The following is a 12751-nucleotide window of genomic DNA, read 5'->3' on the forward strand; positions in this document are numbered from 1 at the left end:
AGATGTATGTCAGTTTGGTAATTTGTTACATCAGCTAAATCATTAAACAGAACCTAAAACAAAATATCTCAAATAAATTAGAAAAAGTTCAACCAATATAAGAAATCAAGGCTCAGCCATGTGAAAGTCACTGAAAAGAAGAAGCACAGTTATAATGGAAATGAACTCAAAGAGCTCAAAGTAAAAACGTCTGCCAATCAGCACAGCAGGGTTACTAAATAAAATATGGAGGCCGTTCTCAAATGGCGCCTTTTACAATAAAAACTAAAGAAGTAATGGTGTTAAAAGCGTGTCCTGCATGCTGTTTGCAGTTAGGTGGGGCGCACGAGGACAACAAAAGGAGAAAAAGTGGTTCAGAAGTGTTTCATTGACATGTATTCGCCTCCCAGCGACCCCCCAACTTTACATACAGACGACCTCCTGATTAACTGTGAGGTGTGAACCCCCGGCTCACACAGGTCACCCCCCAACTTCTCAGTCAATGAGCCTGTAAATGAACTTTAATCACCTCTGTGGAGGGTCAGAGCTGAAACTGTTTTAAATGATCTGTTCATGACTCATCGTGGATTTATCTCTGAGCTCAAAGTTTCCCCTCACTGTGAGAAATCCCCTCTGAAAGCATGAAACACGTTCAGGATTATGATTCGAAAAGAAAATCCAGATGTTTGGGAGAATTGTGCAAAGTGGTGATGGAGGTGAAACATTGAGGGGAAATACTTTCAGACCTTACAAGTATTAATCTATTTAAATGCACTACCTCATAGTGGCTGTCAGAATGAAGCTTGATGCATATAATTCTTTATACGTGGAGGAACATTTCAGGTGGAGAGAGCCTCAGGTTTCCGTGCTCCGTCTGAGGATCACTGCGACTATTTCCTCCTTTCTGACTCCTCTTTTAATATTTTTGTCCCTTATTTTTCATTCACTCTTGGATAACTGCCAGTCTGCAGTCTTAAAGTTTAAAATCTTTGCATTTATATTTAATAACCTGGTTTGCAGTGTGTGTGTGTGTGTGTGTGTGTGTGTTGCTACCTCCTTTTGTTCCTCTGTAAAAGCAGTGAGACGTTCTAATGCACATGTGAGATGCTCATCACCAAACTGATGTGATTTTGGTGTTTGATTTTTGATTTTTTACAGCAGGCCTGCTTTTACATAAACAGCTGTGCATGTCTTGCCCTCACTGCATTGCTCTGCATACCAAACAGCTTCCATACTCTTTCACTGAACTTACATTCATTGCTGCACGCGGCCTACTTTGTTCTTATGTTAGACTGAGCCAGCAAAACTCTTTTCTGTTAACATAAAGATGTTGAATTTGATTCCATCTAATATAAGAAGAAGGGGAGAGTCAGCAGTACGTCTCTGTGTTTCTACAGGATAAAGAAGAAATAAGAAATACGAAAGGTTAAAAATACAAACAAAAGGTTCTGGTAGCTTTAATCTTTATTGTTTATCTGGTACTTAATTACTTTGCTTTAGTTTGGATGAGAGCAGGAAAAGCTGAAAATATATTTCATAAATCTTTGCCCACATTTGCCGGGCCGGATTGGACTCCTTGGGGCCGGATTGGACTCCTTGGGGCCGGTTTCGGCCCCTGACCTTATGTTTGACTCTCTTGCTTTATAATAGATTTATTCTACAATAGATTATAGGTGTTTTATGCTTAGATTGCATTTCTACTTGCACAGTCATAAACGGGAGCCATCTTAAAACAGGATGTCCAATATTTAATGAATATTAAAACGTCACGTTTGCAGTTAAAGTCTGCAGCCGGAAGTTATTGTCGGTTTTCTGGAGAGTGTTGACATCCGTCAGCGCCCGTTAAAAATCAAATGAGCAGTTTTGTTTGTATCGTCTCGTCACTGGTTGCTAGAAGCGGAAGAGCTGCAGCCTCGGAGCGGATCGGCTCCTTTCGCTCTCATCTCGAAAACAAACGGTTAAGCGACGTCATCAGCAGACGGAGGTTATTTTGGAACAGCAGTGAACAAAGAGGGGCTTTTTCGCGCCCTATGTTTAAAAGCCCGGGAGCAGCCAATCAGCTTTCAGGTGACGCACACAAACCCTACGGCTTGACTTCTAGGAAAACAACCAATCACATCCGCGACTGCGCTGTGTGCCCTGCGTTCAAAATTAAATACACGATTTCCGCCAATCCGCTGCTGGGGGGACGGATCTGTGTGAGACTCGATAGTATAGTTAGTGCGGCCTCGCAGACGGTGACTAAACAGTTGACCGTCCTTCCTCCTTCACTCGTTTACAGCTCGTCTTGCGGTGAACAGGTAAGGCCCCTCTGCTTTCTAATAATTGTTTAGCAAACAGTGGCTGGAAGGTGTTTGTGCTTTGTTTGTTGTATTGCAATGGTGTGTGCCGAAGTTTCTGGGGCTATTTTAACCTTTGTGCGGTAAAAATACATCTGTGTTTTTTGGCCCGTAGGTCGTTTGCGTGATAAATCACAGCAATATCAAAACGGTGTTTGTGAAAAAGCAAGCAGTTCGCTGCTGTTTAAAACCGAAAAGCATCAGTTTTGTGGGGTGTTTTTCTTGCTCGGTGCTCTGTAAGATGGTGCTGTAGCTCAGTGTGTGTCCGACTTAGTGCGCAACATGCCGTTCAAACGCCATTTGGTTTGGTAGCTTAGCTCGCAGCACGACGGAAGCGCCTCTCTATTTAAAGTTTGGATGAAGTCTCCGGCTGTCTCGGAGTCGCTCTGGGTGCTGGCTACACGTGTTTAAAGGCAGAAACCCGGGGAACTGCTCGCAGTGTAGCGGAGCGGCTGTATTGCAGAGACTTTGTTGGGGAAGTTTTTGGCGCAGTTGTGTTTAGGCGGGAAGATACAAAATGGAGTCGCGTCTTTTTGTCCCGGAGAGGCAGAAAGCCGATTAGAGCCTTAAAACACTCCCGGGCGTCTGCTCGCCCTATTTCTGCTGCGGTAACACCACTTACGGCCACACGACGGCAAATGTGAGGATATTACCCGCTTTAATTTAAAACGGTGAGGCCAGGGAGCGGTTATTGTGCCGGGGTGGGCGTGTAATACGAAACTCGGAGTCGTTTTGGTGGTTTAGTGTTTGGTTTCATTTCTGGTTTTCTTTCTGGTCTTTATTTTGCAGATTAATCGCAGCCATGACAAAGGATCCGAATAAGCCGAGAGGAAAAACCTCCTCCTACGCTTTCTTTGTGGCGACCTGCCGCGAGGAGCACAAGAAGAAGCACCCAGGGACCAGCGTGAACTTCGCAGAGTTTTCCAAGAAGTGCTCAGAAAGATGGAAGGTGAGCCCCGCGGTTTATTATAAGCACTGATGTTCTGATATTTTTTTTTAAATTTTATTTGTCCTTTTTAAAAATTAAAACGTGTGTGTGTGGTAGACCATGTCCCCTAAGGAGAAGGGAAAGTTTGAAGAGATGGCCAAGAACGATAAGGTCCGATATGACCGGGAGATGAAGTCCTACGTGCCACCTAAAGGTGCCAAGAAGGGAAAGAAGAAGAAGGACCCCAACGCCCCCAAAAGGCCCCCGTGAGTCTACACTCGCTGCTCTTTGTCTGTAAAATGTTTTCAGTTAGATTCTTGGGATTAAATTTGTTGTTTTCCCTTCAGCTCCGCTTTCTTCGTCTTCTGCTCCGACCACCGTCCCAAGATCAAGGAGGATAACCCTGGGATCTCCATCGGCGACATTGCCAAGAAGCTTGGCGAGATGTGGGCCACGCAGGGCGCCAAAGACAAGGCCCCCTACGAGGCCAAAGCCGCCAGACTGAAGGAGAAATACGAGAAGGTGCCCCTGTGTTTTCGGGTGGTGTTGGATGGTGTAGCATGTCTCTGAGGTGGCGTTCCTAACGTGTCTCCTCTTCTCCTTTTCCAGGACGTTGCTGCCTACAGAGCCAAGGGTGGCTCTGGGAAGAGCGACGCTGGAAAGAAGAGCGGGCCCGGCAGGCCCGCCGCCAAGAAGGCTGTACCGGCTGATGATGATGATGACGATGATGAAGACGAGGAGGAAGAGGATGAAGATGACGACGATGAGGATGATGACTAAGTGGTTTCTGTGTTTGAGGATGTGAAGTTTGCGTTGTTCAGCTTATGTTTGTTTTTTGGGTTGGACTCGTCCAACGGTATAGCCTGCTGTCCCTGTCGGTCGGCCTCGGTCGACCTGTACTCCTCTTCTTCTAATTCAGGGATTTAGATTTTATTGTCCCTTAGTCCCCTTTAAGTTTTATTTTTGTTTTACAACTGCTGAAGTCGGGTCTGTTACACCTTAGATCCTGGTTTAAAAAAACGTGCAGCCAGATTATTTCCTGTGATGATGCGATGAACTGAAACTCCTGTGCAGACGGTGGACAGCAGCCAGCCAGGAAACGTTTTCTTTTCTTTGTTTGTTTTTTTATTTTAAGAATGATTGTTTCTGGAAGCACTGCTCATGTTTTCTGTTCCAGCGGTGCCGTTTCTTCACTGTCATTTTACTGCCAGGATTTATCTGTAGTTTGGTTAAAAGAAAAATGTTTGCCGTCATTTTTAATGTGGAACTTTGAAAACATGTAGAACGGATTTTTCTTTTTGTAATAAAATTTTGTATATTGCCTATAAGTGTAGACTGCTGTGTGTCTAAAGCTCACATGACTGGGGGGGCAGTCTGAGTGGGTAGATGAAGAAATGAATGTAAGCAGATTGAGGCTCATTGTGCAGCAGCAGACTCACTGCAATGTTAAAAATCAGCCTTGCACAGTGTAGCAATGACACTCAGGTGGGTTTAAGTACTTGTGACCCATGTTTACAACATGATTTTTCATCATTTTAGAATCAGTGGTAAAAGCATCCATGTCAGCTTCAAACAGATTCTCCAAAAATCAGTCAACTCATGTGACTTAAAGAGTGACGACAGACGGGCCAATCACAGGGCCTCTAACATGTGATGTGCAGTCACTGTTCTGTCTGAAGCAGCTGAAAACAAAATATCTGCAATGACAAATTAAAGGCTGGCACTGGAAGGAGACCCCAGCGTCATCATAGGAGAGGTTATAATGTGGGCGTGGCCTGGGAGCACTTCACCACCACTCAGAACTGGAAGGTGTTGCTGAGGAGAACAGTCTGAAATACCTGCTCAGCTTGCTGCTCTGCACAGAATAGGTGGTTGGATGAATGACAAGTTAAGAAAAACCAATCCAGTTTTATTTTGACCCCGGTAGACGGCTGGAGGTCTCTTCCTGTTTAAATGGAGTTCTTCCTTTCCACAGTTGCCAAGCGCTTCCTTTTATTTAAGAATTAATTTCTGTTTATTGCGAACATTTTTGTACAATCTGTGTTTTGCTCCCAGAGGATCATCTGAATGTTGTGGGTCAGTATAAAACTGTTGTTGTGAAATGTGTAAATATTTAACAATAAATGTAAATAAACGAGAGGTTCCCGTCACCGATTTACACCGCGGACACTCTGACTGACAGCCCGGACAGCCAATAGCTGATCACAGACCGGCCTCCCAGGGACCAATCAGCGCAGCTGCTGCTCCTACCTCTGCCGGATGACGGTGAGCTGGACGCATTTCAGCACCTGGGAGCTGTCCGCCGTGCACGAGCCTGCCGACAACTGACGGTAAGACGAAACACACGCACACAGACACACGCACACAGACACACGCACACAGACACACGAACTGGTCGCGTGTTTGAAATGTTGAAAAATTAATCCAGGATCCGTGTCTTCAGCAGTGTGCGTGTGTGTGAGTCTGTGTGAGTCTGTGGGTGTGAGGTTCCTGCGACACGCAGGTGTCTCGTGGATCAGTCGCAGTGACGGAACCTGTTGATGCGTCGACATGTTGTTCAGGATCAGATGAAATGATGGCGGGAGCGCGCAGAGCTTTTAACCCCCCGTGCTCCACGTCAGGGTGCGTGACGTGGTCGGGAGGACTGTTGTGAGTCCGTCCACAGCGCGCGACTTTGTCGTTTATGAGGCCCGTGAAGTGTGCGAAGACCACCGTGACGTCAGCGCTTCACCGGGGGGCGCTGACTAATCACACGAGTGCCGCGTGCTGTGTCACCGGGTCTCCGCCGGGTGTACCTGTAGAGAGCAGGTACACCCCTCCCCCTCCTGCATCATTCAGAGCTGAGTCCTGATTGGTCTCCTGGGGTGTGTTTAGTTTTAATGGAGCTCATTCACAGATTATATTTCCGCACAGGAGGAGCTCAGGAGGCCCAGCGCAGGTGTGATGTTTGTTACTGTTCCAAAATGTTCACTTTTAATAATAAAGGTGATTAAAGGAGCCCATCAGCACGGCTCACACCAGACAAACGAACACCTGACTCACCCTAATCTCTACCTACCTACCCTAAGCACCGTAGCCTCTGTTATTGGCCGGTTTACCTCTGACTTACTTTGCTGTGCTATTACAGGTAATCAATATGAAAAGGTTGTCACATCTGGAGCCAGATGTGAGCCTTTGCTGACCCCCGGTCATGTGTTTATATCCTATGGAACTGATTAAAGGTCAATGATGTTATTTAATAAACAAATAATGTTGTAGACGGTTTCAGAGGTTTAAACTGGGTCTGGAGCCTCTTTCCTGCTGTCTTTGCCTGACACGCAGCTCATGATGCACTGTTTCTATCAGAGACTGTTTAGGCTGAAAAACAACAGGAAGTGATGCATAAAAAAGTGTTTTTGTTCCTGTGAGAAACCAGTTTGCACTCTCGGGAGCTCTCAGGTACTGGAAGCCAGCTCAGGTTTGAGATGATGATGCAGATTATTTAGAAGTAAAACGATTTTAAAAGTCTCAAATCTTTAAACACACCAAAATATTTTTTAGGGGTTAAAAAAAAAATCAATCTTTGTGTCCAAACGTGTTGACAGTGTAGTCATCACTGTGGCTGCACACGGTTACTGTTTAGCTGATTCACACCATTATCTGTTTAATGGAGGATGATAAATGAAGATGTAAATCAGCCTATTTGCACCTGACAGGACGAGGTTACAGGCCAGCACATCAACAGGTGTTTGAAGTTACCTTTGATAGCGACTCCTCGCTCTCCTCTTTCCTTTCTGCCTTTGTAGCTTCTCTGATTTGGTGAACTGGCCCTTTAAAGATGATCACTGACGCCACTTCTTTTTAAAAAATTATAAACGCGTAAAAGATCAAATCAAACCAAACTACTCGCACAGAGCTCGCAGTGTGTCTGTGAGGTATATCATGAAGGTGCTTTGGGGTTTCTTAACAGTGGACAAATGACATGATTTACAGCCACAGCATTAAAAGTTAGTGGGTGGGGCCAGAGGTAACCTCATGATCTGTGACGATGAGCGATAACTCAGGAAGAAGATAAACACAAACTGTGCAGAGGTGTCAGTGTGCTCTCCTCAGGGTAACGACTCTGGACCTCTGCTCTATGGTCACGGGCTCAGATTGGAGGCTGGGTAAACACTGTGGGCTCTTTGGGCTGCTGCTGTTGGGGAGAGTCTTTACCATCTGTGGTGACTGCGACTGCTCTGTAGCGATGTTTAGGTGGGTGACGTGCTAAAGTAGCATCCACACGATCTCCAGGACCCGAGTGCCCAGCAGAGCACTGAGACGTGAGTGTCTGCAGGACTCTCGGATGGGCGTGCACGCCGATCCCCCACGGCCTGCTGTGTCACTTCCTCGCAGTAAGAGTTATTAGGCAGCGGCCAATCACTGCAGAGATTAATTCAATCCTCGCTCTAATCATCTCATCCCAGGCCAACCTGTTGATGCATGTAGTTTGCGTGCGTGCTGTGAGTGTTAATCTGCTACAACTATTTATGTGTAAATACACGCAGCCACACTCATTCCAATGCGACAGTCCAGTGATAATTATAGGAACACACACCTAATCCAAAACCAGATTGTAAACTGGTTAAAACTAAAGTGTTTGTGTGTCTGCAGGTGAGGATGGCGAAGGTGAAGCAGGTGGGCCTGTTGGCAGCAGGCTGTCAGCCGTGGAACAAAGACGTGTGTGCGGCCAGCGGAGACCGCTTCGCCTACTGTGCTACGCTAGCTATATACATCTACCAGGTGATCTACCTGTGTGTGTGTGTGCGTGCGTGTGTGTGTGCGTGTTTAGACATCTTTGTGAGGACAGAACATTGGCATGTTACCATACTTATGGGGACAAAGTGTCCGTCCTCACGCGTTTGAAGACATTTTTGAGACTGAAGATGTGGTTTTAGTGTCAGGGTGACTGTTGTGTTAGCGGCTAAGGAAAGCATGCTGTCACTTAGATGTGCTCATCGAGATATGAAAACAAGTGTGTGTGAGAGTGTGTAGATGCTGTAACACAAAGTTGGTGTTTTCTGGGTAAAGCACTGTCGATCGCCATATTTAAAGCTGTGACTCCGCCCATAAAAATCATAGAGCTGGGTTCTCTGTGGCTTGTGAGCCGTTGAAGTTTGCAGCTCTGTCTCTGGACCTGCTCCAGTGCGCAGCATCTTCAGTTTCATCTTATGTACTTTTGATTTGTTTCTGTGCTGCTGTGGTCCACAGTCTCCTGCATTTTTATTCCATGAACTTCTTTGTTACTTAACCTCCACAGCCAGTCCTGTCAGCCAATCGTATCGCGGCATATTATTTTCCGAGCCTCACAGTCGGCGTGTTGAGGAGAAACACGTTGCCTTGTGAGTGAGTCTGTGTGTCACCGTGTTACATCCTCGTGCAGCAAACAGGACGTAGTCTGTATCAGAGGCACCATGATCGCAGTGCTGACACTTCATTCACACTTTATTCTCCAGGTGAGCAGTACTGATTTTTACTAACGCGGTCCGAATACTCGGGCGTAGCGTGCGGGTAATGTGGCGACAGCTTGCGTGACTGTCATCACAGGAATCCTCCAGAGGTTCTCCGGAGACAGCTGCTCGGGAAAAGGCGCCGCTTTCTTTTCCTGTTCTGTTTTCCTTCATGATTTTAGCTGTGAGTTTGCAGATCGCCGGGAACACCCGAGGTGGAGCTTGTCTGTCTTTGTGAATGTGACCGGGATGAACTGGGAATCCTGAAACAGGATTTTTGTTGCTTCTGTAAGTTGAACTGAGATTTGATGTAATCTGTTTGTTTTTTTGTTAATCTGGATTCACGTGTGCGAGATGACCTTTGAACTGCTCTTGTGGTGAACATTTTTTGGAATGTCCAGATCACGTCTGTCGCCTGAGCTCTGATCAATGCACGAGTCCTTCGAGGGGTTTGATTGTAGAGATCGTCCCAGCGGGCTCTGAGCTCTGACTCTGGGGGATGAATAACCCGTTCCTGGGTTTGCGCCTTGTAGAGTACCAGCTCCCCCAGGGAAACCAGCTCATGTCACCAGGGATTATTTGCTGTCTGCACGGTGTTGCAGGAGGCACCGATGCAGATGGTCAGAACGAGACCTCCAGGAGGAGATGTAAACGCAGCAGCAGTGCTGGAGGTAGTCAGGAGGTGCACAGGGCGGCGACCTGCAGGAAAGGATTCTTGATTTCTTGGGCAGAGTTGTGGAAGTTGACAGATTTCTGAGAGCTGTTTCATTCGTTCTCTTGTCCTCGTTGCAGTTGGATCAGCAGTACAATGAGTTTAAATTGAGGTCCATCATGTCAGAGCACAAGAAGACCATAACAGCGATCAGCTGGTGCCCCGACAACCCCGACCTGTTTGCTTCGGCCTCAGCTGATAACCTCCTCATCGTGTGGAACGTAGCAGAGAAAAAGGCGGTGGCGCGACTCGACAACACTAAAGGTAGCTGGATGATCCACGCCGGGTTGTTTCAGCACAGATCTGTAAAGCCTCACAGCCTCTTCCTGTTTCTCAGGCGTCCCCGTGTCAGTCAGTTGGTGCTGGAACTCGGCCGACGGAGTGGCGTTCGTCTCCCAGCGCGGTCCGCTGTACATCTGGGTCTACCGAGGTCCCGATCCTGGGGTCACGGTGCATAAAGAAGCCCACTCCTTCCTGTCTGACATCTGTCTCTTCAGATGGCACCCCACCAAGAAGGGGAAACTGGTGTTTGGACACACAGACGGGAGCCTGTCGGTGTTTCAGCCAGGTACCGACCAACACGAGTTTTGAATGTGTGGACGCCTGGAGGTCTGTGATCATTGTGTGTCATTCCCCTGAAAAGAGAAGGAAAGTCAGTGGATTTTATTTGAAATTACAATAAATTATATTTACACATTTATATACATTTACTTAGAATATAGTTATTTCTTTGTTTCCTGTAAAAAGCTGACTTGTTAGCCTGTTTTTAGTGTTCGTACCTTTAAGCATTTGTGTGATTATAATTACTCTGAAACGTCAAATGAAATACATTCAATAATTAATTACAGGAGATTACATCTTTAGTCACAGGCCATGTTATCAAGTGTTGCCGTGTTAAAAAAGTATTTTGATTTTATATTTGTAAGTTTTCAGTGTTTTGTATCCAGATGAGAGACGTGACGCAGAACACACGCAGTTTTCAGAGATTTGCACAAACATTCGTATTAAAGGCCGTTCTTACAGGAAGTCAGGTGGGTGCTCGTTCCTAATATGGTCGTGACAGCGCCCTGAAACCAGCTTATCCACTCAGAGGAATAAGTGGGAGGGGCTAGGTCAGTTTGTGTCAGACAGAGGGTGAAGTGAGGAACCTGCACCGAGGTCCAAATTTAGATAAGTCAAGTCATCGTTATTTATATAACACATTTAAAAGACATGAAGTGTCGGCCAAAGTGCTGAACAGAGGGATGATATAATAAAAGGATTAAAATAGAAAGAAAACATTATAGAAACACTGTAAGACATCCGTGTATGTTTGTAAACAATGTGTGTACATGCAAATACGCACACATGCATACATATACAAAAATGTACACATTCACACACAAGCGCACATACGTGAACATAAAATACATGTATAAGTGTCTACACATGCAAGCATCATCCAATGAGATAAAAGACCAGAATAGTTAAAACAGAATAAACGAGGTGTCAGAGACATCCGAAAGGTAGGTCTTCAGATTCGATTTGACGACTTGCAAGGATGAAGAGGATTTTCTAAAAGAGGGGAGATTGTTCCAGAGTCTCGGGGCGGCAATGGAGAAAGCCCTGGATTTATTTGCTTGTCCAGCTTGAGGGTGGAATCAAAAATGAAACCAAGGTTTTTTACGTGGGGATGTACACGAGCTGATAATGGGACAAGTCGTTTCTTATGAGACTAACAGAGTCCTGCTTACCGAAAATTATAATGTTGGATTTGTTGTGATTCAATTTGAGAAAGTTCAGAGACATCCAGCAATGTATGTCGCTAAGACACTCTGAGACTTTCTGCAGCGTACTGTCAGCACCTGGTTTTAGAGAGAGGTAGAAATGTGCATCGTCTGCATCGGAGTGACAGGAAATCTGGTGTTTCTGAAAAATGGAGCCTAATGCGAGCATGTATAAGGAGAATAAGACCGGGCCCAGAATAGAGCCCTGAGGTATTCCACAGGTGAGCGTAGCTGGGAGGAGTATTTGTTACCCAGCATCACAGAGTAGGATCTGCTCTCCAGGTAAGAGGCAAACCATGTTAGAGCAGAGCCTTGAATGCCGACACGTCTTTAGACGGTTTAGTAGGATCGTGTGGTCGACAGTGTCCAATGCTGCGCTCAGGTCTAGAAGAATCAAAACGGTACTTTTTCCAGTGTCAGCAGCTAAAAGCACATCGTTGAACACCTTCAGTAGAGACTCTGTGCTGTGGAAGGCTCTGAAAGCAGACTGCTATTTATCCAGAATATTATGTGTGTCTAAGAATGAAATAAAGAAGGATTATTCTGTCAAGCATGCAAATTCAGTGTGTCCAAAGAAAAGACCTTTACCCCCCGTTCTCTTCTTGAGGGAGTAAAAGCCAAAAGCACGTGCTGCGTCCGGAGTCTTTAGAGGGGACAGATGAGGAGGACCCTGTCAGTGCCTTGGAGTGGGACCCTTTGTCAACCGACTATTTACTAGGTCAGATCTGAGAGCAGTAAAATAGCTTTTTGTCTGGTCTGTGGCCCGTTCGCCCACAGAAGCGATGAACTGGTTGCCTCTCTTTCAGTGTCTAACCTTCATAACGGCATCCGGCTGGTGGACAGCGAGGCCTTGGCCTGCATCACGTCGTTCTGCTTCCCCTCAGCTGCTGCGTCCGTGCAGTGTTTGGCCTGGGTCCCGTCGGCGCCCGGCATGTTCATCACCGGAGGTAAAGCCTGAGTGTTCACGTGGGATGCGTGTTCCCTTCTGTTTGCTCGGGTGGACGTGGGCTTCGGGCAGCCGGTGTGTGGGACATGCCGCTCTCCTGCTGCCATCTTTTATGCATAGATTCTTATTTGCATGATAATGAGAACATTTGACTTGTGAAGTCCACAATAACACATTTAAGTGGGTTCACTGAATATATTTACAGTATGAAAGAGCCTCCGAGGCGTGTCCAGTGATTTGTTTCTGTCCCTCAGACTCGCAGGTCGGCGTGCTGAGAGTGTGGAACGTGTCTCGCTCGACTCCGCTGGACAGCTTTAAGCTGAAAAAGACGGGATTTCACGCTTTGCATGTCCTCAACTCCCCACTGGCCAAGAAAGGTACCGTCTTTAGTAAATGAGCTGTAACAGCAGGAGAGATGAGAAACACTGAAACAGCTTCAGTTTGAGTCAAGATGGAGCAGTCGGTCAGAGCAAAACCCAACAGACACACACAACATCTACTGATTTATTCAAATGATTAATCCTCCACCATCCACCCATCCATCATCTATCCATCCATCCATCCACCCACCCACCCACCCATCCATCATCCATCATCCACCCATCCATCCACT

At 46.2% G+C, this 12751-nt stretch overlaps 2 protein-coding genes across 5 annotated transcripts in view; both read left to right on the top strand.

The window, feature by feature from the left end:
- Nucleotides 1-2118: 2118 nt before the first annotated feature.
- Nucleotides 2119-4574, top strand: hmgb2a (high mobility group box 2a). The gene is made up of 5 exons (XM_085278262.1): nt 2119-2279; nt 3108-3267; nt 3364-3512; nt 3594-3768; nt 3856-4574. Exons 2-5 carry the CDS (start codon nt 3121-3123, stop codon nt 4024-4026), a joined length of 642 nt encoding a protein of 213 aa, XP_085134388.1. The 5' UTR covers nt 2119-2279; nt 3108-3120; the 3' UTR covers nt 4027-4574.
- Nucleotides 4575-5459: 885 nt separating this feature from the next.
- Nucleotides 5460-12751, top strand: part of wdr17 (WD repeat domain 17) — a 32736-nt gene continuing 25444 nt past the window's right edge. For 2 of the 4 annotated variants that reach the window (XR_014892818.1, XM_085278200.1), the window contains exons 1-7: nt 7709-7727; nt 7879-8007; nt 9507-9690; nt 9764-9994; nt 11800-11910; nt 11999-12139; nt 12393-12515. Coding sequence is in view for 3 of the 4 variants with exons in the window: in XM_085278200.1 (XP_085134326.1) it covers nt 7885-8007; nt 9507-9690; nt 9764-9994; nt 11800-11910; nt 11999-12139; nt 12393-12515 (913 nt within the window). In the remaining variant the exon portion in view is untranslated. Of the gene's footprint in view, nt 5577-7708; nt 7728-7878; nt 8008-9506; nt 9691-9763; nt 9995-11799; nt 11911-11998; nt 12140-12392; nt 12516-12751 lie in introns of those variants that run through there. The other 2 variants (XM_085278201.1, XM_085278202.1) reach the window with 2 other exon arrangements.

The sequence above is a fragment of the Mchenga conophoros genome, linkage group LG6 (assembly GCF_057382185.1).
Source record: "Mchenga conophoros isolate Kocher_MC1m ecotype Shallow Benthic linkage group LG6, M_conophoros_male_GT1.1, whole genome shotgun sequence".
Lineage (NCBI taxonomy): Eukaryota > Metazoa > Chordata > Actinopteri > Cichliformes > Cichlidae > Mchenga > Mchenga conophoros.